The sequence below is a fragment of the Pistacia vera genome, unplaced genomic scaffold, assembly GCF_008641045.1.
Source record: "Pistacia vera cultivar Batoury unplaced genomic scaffold, PisVer_v2 Contig212, whole genome shotgun sequence".
NCBI classification, from domain to species: Eukaryota; Viridiplantae; Streptophyta; class Magnoliopsida; order Sapindales; family Anacardiaceae; genus Pistacia; species Pistacia vera.
This window is the reverse complement of record NW_022196016.1, coordinates 791,039-804,843: the sequence shown is the minus strand read 5'-3', so window position 1 is coordinate 804,843 and position 13,805 is coordinate 791,039. Positions and strand designations below refer to the sequence as shown.

At 37.2% G+C, this 13,805-nt stretch overlaps 3 protein-coding genes across 3 annotated transcripts; 2 read left to right on the top strand and 1 right to left on the bottom strand.

Annotated features, from left to right (window-relative positions):
• The first annotated feature begins 761 nt into the window (after window positions 1–761).
• LOC116129601 (dehydrodolichyl diphosphate synthase 2-like) lies at window positions 762–2,962 on the top strand. Its single transcript, XM_031415321.1, has 3 exons — window positions 762–1,358; window positions 1,474–1,541; window positions 2,372–2,962. The coding sequence occupies exons 1-3, from the start codon at window positions 939–941 to the stop codon at window positions 2,817–2,819; spliced, it is 936 nt and encodes a 311-aa protein (XP_031271181.1). The 5' UTR covers window positions 762–938; the 3' UTR covers window positions 2,820–2,962.
• Window positions 2,963–6,600: 3,638 nt separating this feature from the next.
• LOC116129600 (E3 ubiquitin-protein ligase AIRP2) lies at window positions 6,601–8,995 on the top strand. The gene is made up of 5 exons (XM_031415320.1): window positions 6,601–6,885; window positions 7,303–7,453; window positions 7,566–7,632; window positions 7,810–8,044; window positions 8,525–8,995. The coding sequence occupies exons 1-5, from the start codon at window positions 6,818–6,820 to the stop codon at window positions 8,733–8,735; spliced, it is 732 nt and encodes a 243-aa protein (XP_031271180.1). The 5' UTR covers window positions 6,601–6,817; the 3' UTR covers window positions 8,736–8,995.
• A 53-nt stretch (window positions 8,996–9,048) lies between these two features.
• LOC116129597 (ammonium transporter 1 member 3) lies at window positions 9,049–10,756 on the bottom strand. Its single transcript, XM_031415317.1, has one exon. It carries the CDS (start codon window positions 10,651–10,653, stop codon window positions 9,250–9,252), a length of 1,404 nt encoding a protein of 467 aa, XP_031271177.1. The 5' UTR covers window positions 10,654–10,756; the 3' UTR covers window positions 9,049–9,249.
• Window positions 10,757–13,805: the final 3,049 nt, after the last annotated feature.

The following is a 13,805-nucleotide window of genomic DNA, read 5'->3' as shown; positions in this document are numbered from 1 at the left end:
GAGAGCGGGGTGATAAAGTCAAAGGCATCTCCACCGTCAGATTAAGAGAATAACATACACAAACATAATGACATGACTAAAACAACAGTCCCTTGAAGAGTTGACTCTTCTCTCTGATTAATTTAACCAGGGTTAGGTGGGTAGATCAGATAATGTGATTTATGATTATCACTAATTAAAGTGGAATAAACTTTTGATCTTATCCATTACCACATCTCCACTGACAACATCCGTAAACTTTGTTCTTTTTGTTGTCTTTGAATTCCTTTCTTTATTTCTACGGAGCCGCCTCTACATTCTTTGTACAGATGAAATTAGAGAAAACCACATCTTCCCACCCAAGGTTTGGCAAAATTACAAGGTTTTACCCTTAGTTTCATATGTTTCAATTCTCACCTTTAAATTAACATATAATTGTTTGATCATTGCATAAAATAGCATAAAACCTCCAATTTAAATCCAGAATCACAAAACTTCGTCGTGTACTCTTCTCTTTTGCCAAGATGGGGATGGTGATCAGTCACTAACGAGGGAAATTGACTAGGAAAAAAGACACCCAAATAATACAAAACACTTCAAAACAATCACTCACTCCAAAAATACAACCACCAATCATCTTAGTGAGTGAATTAACAGAATGGCAAAGGCTGATATTTTCGGGTACCATCGGCCATTCGGGGGTAAAAACGACACATAGGGTTGTAAGTACGTCATAAAAATGTCAAATCGGTTCGTGGACTCTAATGGGCCTGAGCGGGTAACCGCATCGCGTATCCACTAAAAATTTCGAGGCTCTGAACGGTTCCGTTTCACTGTACGCTACGTAGATTCAAAAAAATCAAAGCCCTTTACAGGCGGCAAAGATATAAACAAGAAGAAGAAGAAGAAGAAACAACGAGGCGAAGAATCAGAACCTTAAGCTTAAGTGAGCGAGGATAATGTTATCCTTGGGCGTGAATTCACCAATCCCAAACACTCTCGTTCCTCTCAAACTCAACCCTTCGCGCCCCCAAACACGCCTCTTCTCGTCAGTTTCTCTTCGCAAACTTCAAGTTAAAGCGAGCTCCGCGGAAGTAGCTTTCAAAGAAGAAGAGAAATATTCAAATGAAGGAGTTTCCCCCACCCGAGGCTTGTCGGAGGAGCTCCCGCCAGGGCTGAGTCGAGAGGCGATGCCGAAACACGTGGCGGTGATAATGGATGGAAATGCACGGTGGGCCCGGCAGCGGGGGCTGCCTTCCTCGGAGGGACACCAGGCCGGTGTTCAGTCGTTGAGAGAGCTGATTGAGCTTTGTTGTAAATGGGGGATTAAAGTTTTAACCGTCTTCGCTTTTTCTTATGATAATTGGGTCCGGCCAAAGGTCAGCTGACTGTTTTGCTTCTGAAAACAAAATTGATAAGTTTTATGTTCTTAAACTTTTATCGTTTAGGTATAAATATGATGAATAATAGATAATCTGGTTGATTAAAGTGCAGGTGGAGGTTGATTTCTTGATGAGTCTGTTTGAAAGATCAATAAAATCAGAAATCGATGGTTTCATAAGGTAATTATGGACCTCAACACATCTTATTGAATAGAGTAATGTTACAGTTATCGAAGAATATCGCACTGAATTCATACATCGAATGACGTAACACAATCCTGATCATTGATTAATATTAATTTATAATTAATCAACGATTAGGATTGCGCTAAATTATTCAGTGCATAAATTCGATGTATATTCTTCAGTAACTGTATTATTTTACTATTGAATAATACTATACTCACGGTTTAATCTTACAACTTTTTCATACAACATCAACGTAGTAGTTCAATTGGTAACTATCATGTCAACTCTTACTACATCCAAAATACTAAATGACTTTGATAAAATAGTTTGAATGATTGTTCTTTTTGAAAGAAGGATTATTTTTTCATGAGGAATTATTGTTATTTATAAAGGAACAACCGTTCCTTCATAAGGAATTATCGTTCCTTTATAAGAAATGATAATTCTTTATGAAAGAATAGTCGTTCCTTTATAAGAAATGGTTCCTTCATCAGGAATAATTGTTCCTTATGAATAGAGCAGTTATTCTTCACAAATGAACAATGGTTTATCCCTAAAGAACGATCATTTCTCTAAAAGAAACAGTTATTTATGTTTAGTAAAAATCGTCAGTTAACATGATAGTATAAACTCAGCTTTCACGTTAGGGTTGTAAGAGAATGTTATAAGATTGGATTGTAAACTTAATATTTTCGTATCTTATATTTAATATTATGATAGGATATGATTGAGAAAGTGGTCGATGGAACTCACGTATCATATTATTCACATATTCTTTCAATCCAATCATGTTTAATTTATTCATCTCTTCCTTTTAACAGGGAAGGCATTCGGATATCTGTCATCGGAGATTCATCAAAACTCCCCACGAATCTCCAGAAACTCATACGTGATGCAGAAGAGACCACAAAAGAAAACTCAAACTTCCAACTCATTGTGGCAGTAAGCTACAGTGGGAAATATGACATTATCCAAGCCTGCAAAGGTATTGCTCAGAAAGTAAAGGAGGGTGTAGTTGAACTGGACGATATTGATGAAACCCTAGTCGAGCAAGAGCTGGAAACTAACTGTACCGACCATCCATACCCAGACTTGTTAATCAGAACCAGTGGTGAACTCAGAGTCAGTAACTTCTTACTGTGGCAATTGGCATACACAGAATTCTTCTTTGTACAATCACTATGGCCAGATTTTGGAAAAGATGAGTTTGTAGATGCCTTAACTGCTTTCCAGAAAAGACAGAGGCGCTATGGTGGAAGAGACTCCTGAACCAGTAAATCTCCATTTCTTTAGTAAAAACTATACTCTCTATATAGACTACAACAATGGGCGGTAGATCAAATTCAAGCCGCTGGGGTGTATATAATCATAGTCAAAACATGGTCTTACTTCACGGTAATTCCGTAAGAATTTATTTGTGAACGATTATAAATTAATGAATATCAAATGGTCCTCCTTTTATTTATCACAAATATTGGGTTTTTTTTTTTTTTTTACGAGGTGTACAGGTTAGTTTATACTTTATACGCATCTCAACTAATCTTCCGAAGCTTTGAAGTTAAAGATCAGGTAAATTCAACTTAGTGGCCACTTTTATTAGCAATCTGTGTGAGTTGAATTTAACTAGAATGGCAATAGGCCTGATATTTTCGGGTACCCATCCCGAAAAAGTCGGGCTTTACCCGATATTCACGTGCTTAGGCTTGGGCCTGATTTTAAGGCCCGACATAGGGTACGGGCCGAGCCTAGGTATATCTTTAGGCCCGGCCCTTCTCGATAATTGTAGTTTTAATTATACTAAATTACCCTTATACTATATATTTAATTACAAGATTATTTTACATATATATACTCATTTTCCCCAAACCCTACATGGATGTGGATGGATAGATGCACTTTGTGAAAAGTTATTTATATATTTGGTGAGTATTAAAAAATAAATTAATATTTAAAAATTGTTTATAAAATTAAAATTTATTAATATTTAAAAATTCATATTATAAAATTGGATCGGGTTGAGGTTACAAAAAGCCCGTCAGATTGGGCTTGGGATTTACTTGTGATACTTTTGATGGGCTCGAACTAAGCTTGGGCCTTTATTATGAAGTCGGGCTTGGGATTAGGCTTCGGCCAAGGGGTACCCAGTCAAAAATATTAGTTGATTGCTGAATCACGAGGTAGTTAATATTTTGATTATTTCAAAGTCAATTTCATTGACTCTAATTAAAATATTAGTGCGATTCTCTGAAGCACCTTCCTAACCACCATGGGTTTAGGCAAAGAGGCTTTACATGTTTAAAGAGTGAGAGTGTGGTAAAAAAGTCAAAGGCATCTCCACCGTCAGATTAAGATAATAACATACACATACATAATGACATGACTAAAACGACAGTCCCTTGAAGAGTTGACTCTTATCTCTGATTAATTTAACCAGGGTTAGGTAGGTAGGTAGATCAGATAATATGATTAATGATTATTATCACTAATTAAAGTGGAATAAACTTTTGATCTTATCCATTACCACATCTCCACTGACAACATCCGTAAACTTTGTTCTTTTTGTTGTCTTTGAATTCCTTTCTTTATATCTACGGAGCCGCCTCTACATTCTTTGTACAGATGAAATTAGAGAAAACCACATCTTCCCACCCAAGGTTTGGCAAAATTACAAGGTTTTACCCTTAGTTTCATATGTTTCAATTCTCACCTTTAAATTAACATATAATTGTTTGATCATTGCATAAAATAGCATAAAACCTCCAATTTAAATCCAGAATCACAAAACTTCGTCGTGTACTCTTCTCTTTTGCCAAGATGGGGATGGTGATCAGTCACTAACGAGGGAAATTGACTAGGAAAAAAGACACCCAAATAATACAAAACACTTCAAAACAATCACTCACTCCAAAAATACAACCACCAATCAACTCTTGAAAAACTTCAATTAAAACCCAAATTCACAAAAGCCTGCAAGAAACCATAGAAGAGGTCACTGACAATCAGAAAGCTAACACGTTTTGAGCTGTTAAGGCTTTTGAAGACGAAAAACCGATGATAGGATGAATTTTAGTGGTTGGGATTGACTAAGAACAAGAGGGATGAATGTGTGAATCGCAAATCGATAGGAATCCGGTGATTGGCAAGGTTGGCGAGGAAGGAGTAAGTGGGGCTTTTGTGTGTGAGACTCGATGAAAAGTTTGGTGGTGACAGGGAAAGCCGTTGTTGCTAAAAACGATAGGAAAAACCAGGTAGCAACATTTGCTGACATGCTCTGCCTCCTACTAAAATGTGCCTTCTATTAATTTGGGGGTTAAAAAATAATTTATTAATTTTGAGGCTAAAAATCTAACAATACTAGTTTAAGGGTGGGAATGTAAAATTTATGAACCAGGGTGGAAACTTAAAACTTGGTCAAACATTAAGTGGGAACATGTCTTTTACCAGTTGAAATTATGGACTCATAAAGTCAAGCGATTGTCGTTTATTAATTAATTAATTAACTTATCAACATTAATCCAAATTTAAATCATTGTCATAATGCTTCAACATTTTTAAACAATATCCTCTATTACTTGATTAGACTTTCCAATATTTATTTATTATTTAATCATCCAAATTAGTTTAATTTGCTGTTAATTAAATTGTACCATTTTAAGCTTAGTTAAATGTTGCCATGGTGACTAGGATGGATTATCATGGATATATTCTTATCTCTTGTCCGCAACTTGATTAACCTAATAATGTTAATTACAATCAAGAGATTATTTAATTTGTAATTAAACTGTTTTAAAACAATAATATCCAAAAACTGATCAAGGTTAATATTGACTTTGCGTAGTCCTCCTTGGGTTTATGAAACATGTGGCCGCGCCCGTGGGTTTTGGCCGTCATCCGCAGACCGCTCCACAGTGCGCTCTTTATCAGCCCATCATTTATCGCCACGTCATAACATATTGGACGTCATTTCAATACCGCTTCTTCGAGACTTGCAATATGCCAAAATACCAACTCTGCCCTTGAAAATTAAAAATATCGAAATTTAACCGAATTTCTAAGAAAATTCTAATATTATTATTCATCGACTATTTAAATTCGTATTAATAACACGATATACATAATAGGAAATAAAATATAAGGTTCACTTTTTTTCCGTATCCTATCCAAATATACATTTGTTTCAATATTCAAAATTCTCTTCAAAATACAATACTATTCCGACCACCAAATATACATTTTTAACTCCTTAAATTTGTTAATTTAAATAAACACTCAAATAATAAAAGTTTATAAATTGATAAAAATACCCCCACTACCCCCACATTTGCCAGATTCCAACCACCACCTCTAAAAGGTGGCCGAAATATGCGATAATGACACACTATTGGCTGGATATGGTCGGTAGTGCACCAATTTAGCCTTTTTTGGTCAGATCCACGGCCGTCAGTTTTTTGGCTGTTGTTTAGCCATCAACGACGATAAAAAAATTTGGCCAGATTTAGTCGTTAACGGCCAAAAGATTTGGTAGCCGTAGATCTGACATTTTCGTGCCAGATCCACAGTAGATCTTGCTGGAAAAACTAGATTAGCACACTACAAGCCAGATTCAGTTGGTAGTGTACCATTAAGCCAGATTTTGATCACCTTCTGATGGTGGTGACGAGAATCTGGCAAATATGGGTGAGTGGGAGTGTTTTTATCAATTTCTAAACTTTTTTTTGTTATGAGTGTTTAATTAAATTAACAAATTTAAGAAATGAAAAATAATCTAAATATTTTCAGAAAATACTATTACAAAATGTACAAAAAATTTCTCAAAATACTATTCAACTCAACTTTTTCTAAAATGCTATTCCAAAAACTCCCAAAATAGTGAACCAAACTTGCCTAAAATTTTATATATCATTCTTTTCTGATCAGACAAATTAATTGAATTTAAAAAATATGATTTAGGTAAGTTGAAATAAATAATTCGGTTGGTGAGGCAAGGGCAAATTGGTAAACTAAGAAGATTCCACTTTCTCTCTAACTACGAGGTGGTTGAGGAGGTCGCAACTGACAGTGTTTTAAGGTTGGGCCTGTCACTAGTAGTTCGTCTCCGTTTTTGGTATATACGACGATACTTTTTTATTATTTAAAATCACGAAAGCCTTCGAATTTTGATTATCGAGACGAATAAGACGTTTCTGGAAAGAAAAAAAATTATCAGATTTTCTCTTTTGGTTCTTTGTTTGGTTGATGGGAATTGTTTTCCGGGAAAATACCCGGCCATGGTAAAGTCATCTTTCAAGGATTCTCTTAAAGCGCTCGAAGCTGATATTCAGCACGCCAACACTCTGTAAATCTCTCTCTCCTCTCTTTTTCTAAGCTCTATTACTATTTTTTTTTTTTTTTAAAATTTTGGGTCAGAATATGGGAAGTTTTTATTTTTTCAAATTAAAACCGTTTAGATTTTAGGATTTTGTATTTGAATTATGGAACTCGGGTGGTTAAATATTTTTTTATTAATCTACTGATGGGGTGATTGGAGTCGATATGTCGAGAATGATCAAGTCGGTGCCGTTTTGCCCTTGAAATATCTTGCTTGAATTTGCATTGTTAATTTGTTTATGATGCTATTAGTTTAATTTTTTAGTAGCAAAATTACTTGAAATTTTGTTTCTTTATATAATAATTTCATCTGCTTTTCTTATAATTTGTTTTTAAGCATCTCCAGAGAAGATTAGAATATCTTATTTTCATGTTGTTGTTGCAGGGCTTTAGATCATCCAAGGGAGACGGATGGAGCGCGTCTTCAGATGAGAATGTCCTACAGTCCAGCAGCTCAATTTTTTATGTTTCTTGTCCAGTGGACTGACTGTCACCTAGCCGGTGCCCTTGGTTTGCTTAGAATTCTTATTTATATGGTATATTATTTTGAGATTGCTAATCTGTTGTTTGCAAGAATATGTTATATTGCATTACCAACAACAATGTAGTTAACTTTTTGATGACTTAATTCTGGGCGGATTGATGTAGACTTATGCTGATGGCAAGACCACCATGTCTGTTCAAGAAAGGAAAGCAAGTATCAGAGAATTTTATGGTGAGTATCACACTTTCACTTATAGATGGTGAATTTACTAAATTGCTGACAATACTTTCTTTCGGTGCAACCCTTTTTCTTCCTCTTTTGACATTTTTGTACTCTTGAAGAGAGAAGATGTTTCATTCACTGAAGTAGAAACTCGTGCATTAATGCTAAAATTATGGCTTTTAACAGGGGTGATATTTCCTTCTTTGTTGCAACTTCAAAAGGGCATCACAGATTTGGAAGATCGAAAACAAAAAGATTTATGTAATCTCAGATACAGAAGGAAGGACGATTTGGAAAGGGGGAAGAGCTCTGAAATTGACATAGAAAGAGAAGAAGAATGTGGGATATGTATGGAAATGAACAGCAAGGTTGTATTGCCTAATTGCAGCCATTCTTTATGTTTGAAGTGTTATCGGGATTGGTAAGCTTTCTTTTCTTGTTTCTTTTTTTTATATTATATCACAATGGCATATATCCATTTCATATCTCAAAATGGAATCACCTTCCTGTTGTTCTTCATGGACCTTAGGACTCTGTAGGATCTTTTAACTCTCCATTTTTGCTGAGGTGCATTTCTCTTTGATGAAGAAAATTGGATTCTCAAACAAGTGCAAGCCCTTTTTTGTTCCCTTAGTTTAATGATAGCAATCTTTTCAATTTCTGGTCCACATTTATGACCATTTATGGATTGAGCATTTTACGTCCTGGTGCTTATGTATGCTCATGTATGACAGAAGTAGGGTCTTCTCACCAGATTATCGAATACGATTAACAGATGATCTTTACACAATTAGGGGTTCAGTATCTGCCTGCATTTGCATTCTGTTGCATCTCTCTTGTTCTCCGTGTGCCTTTCCTAACACTTCGTGTTGCATGATGTATTGTTTTGTTTTCATTTCAGGCGAGGACGGTCCCAGTCATGTCCCTTTTGTCGGGATAGTCTTAAAAGGGTCAACTCAGGCGACCTCTGGATGTACACAGATAAGTGTGAAATTGTTGATTTATCTACGATCGTAAGAGAGAACTGTAAAAGGCTATTCATGTACATTGATAAATTGCCACTTATTATTCCAGATCATGTCTTTGTTCCCTATGATTGTCATGTTAGGTGATGGCTTTTATGTACAGGCTTTCGGAACTCATTGTATATGATATAATAAAAACATAATTCTATATGTTCCAATGCCACCTTTTTAACTGTAAAAATCTTTTGACAAGCACTTCTGTAATGTTTCTTCTTTTGGTCCTGACAACAGTAGTGATTTTGATTCTCAGGTTTTATTATATTGTACCTGTAGATGGGATAGTCATAGTGGTCTTCGTTTGTAAGTCAAGAGTTAATATACATTATAATATCATCGGTTCCTGTTTTTGCTCATTTTTATGTGTTATTGATTGAAGTTCTTGACTTTAACAGCTAGAAAGAATATTCAAAACTCCTTATTAAGGTGTTACAGGTGAAATCTTTTGACTTCACTACAAGAAAGAATACTCAAATTGACACCCTTTTTATAAGTCGACTGGGCAATTTGATTCATTGAAAAAAAGACAAGCACTAATAGGACATGGAGCCATACAGAAATGTGATTTGAGTTATAGACACTACCCCAATGGAGCAGTAGCAATCTAGTTACTATTTCTATCTTGTATTCGCATATAATCTGAATAAAAGCGAGGGTGGCTTTCTTCTGGATGAGCAACATAAGCATATCCTCCATGGCTAGATATATCAAGCCCTGCAATTTCTTCCTCTATAGGGATTCTCAGAACCCTTAGCTTATGAAGAGCATAGAAAAGAGGTCCCATTGTCACACTAACCCATCCTACAATCACTAAAAGCTCAATCACTTGTGCTCCAATTAGACCCCAGCCCCCTCCCATGAAGAGACCATAGGGTCGCACCACACCACTCTCTCCTGAAGTATAAGCTTGAATCACAAATTCCTTTTTGGCAAACAACCCTGTGAAAATCAAACCCCAAGCACCACACCCACCATGCAATTGGGTTGCCTCTAATGGGTCATCAAAGTTCAGTTTTAGTGCCAAAATGTTGAGCCCAATCAAGACCCAAGCTGAAAAAAACCCACAAACAATAGCAGCCCATGGCTCAACCACTGAACAGCCAGAAGTGATTGCGATAAATCCACCAAGCAACCCATTGCAAACATCGAGTGCATCCCAATGGCCGACTAGTAGTCGCCGGCCAAATAGTGTTACAAGCCCGGCTGTTGATCCGGCTAACGTAGTCGTAACTGCAGTCCTACCGACTCCAGTCCAGTTACCTTGATCAGAGGTGGAAGGATAAGCCACAAGAATTTGATCAAATGAGCCAGGATTAAACCCAAACCAACCAAACCACAACAAGAATGTGCCAAGAACCACTAGGGTTGCATTATGCCCACGCATTGGCACAGGCTTGCCAAATGCATCAAACCGGCCCACTCGAGGGCCTTCAATTAAAGAACCCCAAAGCCCAGCAATTCCACCGACCAAATGCACGACGCCACTGCCAGCAAAGTCAATAGCACCAGAACCAAACAGCAAGTCACTTGAACTGGGACTGAGCCAACCACTGGATGACCAGACCCAGTGAACGACAACTGGGTACACAAACCCACTAAGGAAAAATGAAAAAACAAGGTAAGCACTGAACTGGGTTCTCTCAGCAATGGAGCCACTGGTGATACCTGCAACAGCTATGGCAAAAGCCCATTGATAAAGGAAATAGCTATAGTCATAAGTGCTGTTGGGAATATCTTTAAGAGCAAAGAAGCTTGTGCCAATGAAAGGGTTAGAACCGGAGCCATCACCAAATGCAAAAGCAAAGCCAAAGAGGTAGTAAGAAATGCTACCAACAACGGCATCAACAACATTTGTAAGCATGATGTTCATGGCATTTTTGGCTCGGACTGAGCCAGCACATAGCATGGCAAAACCAAGTTGCATCACAAAGACTAAATATGCAGAAAAGAGAAGATAAATAGTGTTAATAGAGTCAGTGACACTTTTTTCCCAAGAAACTTCCATCATTCCTTGAGACAGAGAGGAAGAGGGTGAGGGAGAGGGAGAGGGAGAGAGATAAAGAGAAAAAGATGGTTGGCTCTGAAGGGAGAGAGGATATAGAATGATGGTTTTGTTAAGTAAATGGTATAGGTTGAATGGTAGCTATAGATATTCCTGTGCTTTTTAAATCCTTGATTGATATTTTGTGGCAAGTTGTGCATTCTACTTTAGAGACTTGGAAGTAAGGCAATAGACTTACAACTAGTTTTTTGTTTTTTTTTTTTTCTTTAATGATCGACGTGATTAGATTTATGCATGCCTCAAACTAATATTCTTCTGGAACCTTGAAACTATCGGTCGAGTTACAACTAATTGTTGTCAGGCCTCTACCCTGTCAAAATCTGAGGCAAGTGCTACCAAATGAACAATTAGGCCTCTATGATATTCCCATTCAGGATTTAGGTACTGCATTGAGTTACCAAAAATAATCCCAAGCACAGATCAAATGCAGTTTAGTTTATTTGATTGATGAATCGTGCTGCTGTGACCTTTTCATAGTCCTGCAAGGAAAGTTTATTGTTCTTAATTAATTTCAAGATCATCCGGTAAAGGTGGGTAGACATCCGGATTTTGAGGAGATTCTCATGCTGATTATTTGAGATTCTGCCGAATCATATCTAAGTCACCTAATTAGTTGGAAAATTTCGTGATGTGAAGCATGTGGTAAGTTGACACATAATCAGGCAGTGAATACGTAGTTATTTAAAGTTGACACAAGCAAGTTGGAAGCTTAATATTAATTATAATGGCGTATTAACATAGAATTAGATACAGGTTCAGAAGAATACTTAACTTGCACCCCATTGACAATATTATATTGATGCTTTCAAGTCATCTTTGGTTGGTGGGTCCGCATATCTGCTCCTCCATCCATTCTTGACCAGCTGAAAGTATGAAGAGAATAGTGACAGCTGTTAGGGCCAAAAATGTCGGGCTTGATGGGGCCTAATAACGAAATAAACATGTACGGCCAAGGTCTCAACCTAATCTCGATTGGGCCCACACTTAAAATCACCTTGCGACCTACCACTCTATGAGTTGGGCTATCCTATAAATTAAGCTAAACTGGGTTTCAGCCAATAGCCCGCAATATAGTATAAATAGGAAATCAGAATCTCATTCTATTTCCTCTTCTACTAAGATTTCAAATCTCACTCAAACTATTAAACTTGATCTGATAAGGTCAAGAAATCAATCTCTTCATGATAGGGATTATCTCCAAAATAGGACTTAGTGTCCTACTAAGATTCCACTCTTTATTTAAACTATTAAACTTAATCTGATAAGGTTAAGAAATCATATCTCTTTTAGATAGGGATTATCCCAAAAGAGGACTAATGTCCTACTAGGATTCAACCCCTTAGGTTCACTATAAAAACAGAGGCTTGCCCTCTCATTAAGCATGCAATCTCTACCGTCAATCTACACCACTCAAAACCATCTATTGCTCCTAAGTTCTGCTCCACAGAACCCGACTCCTCCGTCTAGTCTAGCCTCCGACAAGACTCCTGGTAATTCTTTCTCCTTAATTCTTATTAATCTCTTTAGCCTTGCTGACTTGAGCGTCGGAGTGCTACGGGAAACACCTCTCGGTGTTTTCCGGAAGCTTCACGCTTGCCCTTTCATGTGTGCAGGTCTAACGGATTGTCAGGACCTCAATCTCACGGGTCACACCCTATTTTCATGACGGTAGATTTTTTGCATCTACAGTTTGGCGCCCACCGTGGGGGCTCTGACAATCGTCATTCCAATGATGACTTGCAACATGAGAGGAGGCACGGAACTCTCTCCGACTGACATCGTTAATCTGAAAAGTTCCATCACGATAAGAAAATTTTTTCTTTGCTTTTCGTCATTGATTTTTGTTCACATGTCATATTATATCTATTCGATATATCATAATTTGTTTTAGCATGTTATGTTTATTCAGCAGAGATATGATACATTGAAGCATCAAAACACATCTCTCGGTTTATAATTGTTTTGGCGTTAGTGGAATATCGCTCCCCTTTTTGTATATGTTTAATTTCTTTTTAGAAGATATTTCATATTCTAAAAAACCTTATGTCTCTTGGACATGTTTTAGAGTTCTTAAAAAAACCATTTTCCATGTCTCAACGCTTCTATCACTCATCCAGCGCTTCCAACGTAAAATCACATGTGCCTCCAATATCCCAATTTCAAGATATCATTCCTGTTTGATCCTTTTCTAACATGATCATCTCATGGTAAGAAGACAAACGCTGCTTTGGGTTGGGGCCCTTCTCTACATTACCTTTCACATATGGCGCCATATATACAACAGTCAAAACTGTAATAAACTTAGATCAGTCAGCATGGATTCCGACATTCGGTTCATGCCACCAGAGTTTTGTCCATCCATATTGGTTTCCGATGTAATGATAGAGCGACCCTCACGGATTACCTCCTCTTTATTTATACCAACATCACCCTCTATAGCCCCAAATCTCCATATACAACCCTACTTCACCAACCTATAGCCCTACTCGCCAAGTCACGGTCCTCAGTCTACCAAATATAGTCCCTCACTGGCTTATCCACCAAGCAGCCCAAGATTGTCACTTGCCAGCCCTACAGTCCTACATCTCCAAATTACAGCCAACACCTTCATCATATTCACAGTCTCCATCTTATTCTCTTCAAGCGTCATAACATGGCAGTCCATATAATTCTGGGGGAAGCCAAGACTATAACTCGAGTTCTCACCGAGTGTCGGATACTAGCCTAGCGCGCTAGTCTACTGTCCATCATCTACTAGTCAATACACCCATAGAAAAAATAGGGAAGAATGCCGCCTCCCAATCTCTTTCTTCTCCATGAAAAATGTCAAAGTTCCCCAAGAAACTTGCCAAGAACAATTCTAATCTTCTCCAAAAAAACAAATTCGTTTAGAGAACCTCAAGAGCTATTGGAAAACGAAACTGTAGAAAAAACGAAGAAAACCCATGAAACACCTTCAGCCTCCTTCAAAAAAATAAAGGCACCAAGCATTTGTAAAACTACTTCACAACAGAAATTGTCTTTTTCCAGAAGTTTACCTGACTAATAACAAATCTAACCCAAAATATTTGTACAGACCCAAAACCTATATTTTAAAA

Coding starts and splice junctions, on each gene's coding strand:
- LOC116129601 (XM_031415321.1), top strand. CDS start 939: ATGTTATCCTTGGGCGTGAATTCACCAATCCCAAACACTCTCGTTCCT. Junction 1,359..1,473: donor ATAATTGGGTCCGGCCAAAG/GTCAGCTGACTG, acceptor ATTAAAGTGCAG/GTGGAGGTTGATTTCTTGAT. Junction 1,542..2,371: donor GAAATCGATGGTTTCATAAG/GTAATTATGGAC, acceptor TCCTTTTAACAG/GGAAGGCATTCGGATATCTG.
- LOC116129597 (XM_031415317.1), bottom strand. CDS start 10,653: ATGATGGAAGTTTCTTGGGAAAAAAGTGTCACTGACTCTATTAACACT.
- LOC116129600 (XM_031415320.1), top strand. CDS start 6,818: ATGGTAAAGTCATCTTTCAAGGATTCTCTTAAAGCGCTCGAAGCTGAT. Junction 7,633..7,809: donor AAGTATCAGAGAATTTTATG/GTGAGTATCACA, acceptor GGCTTTTAACAG/GGGTGATATTTCCTTCTTTG. Junction 8,045..8,524: donor TTGAAGTGTTATCGGGATTG/GTAAGCTTTCTT, acceptor TTTTCATTTCAG/GCGAGGACGGTCCCAGTCAT.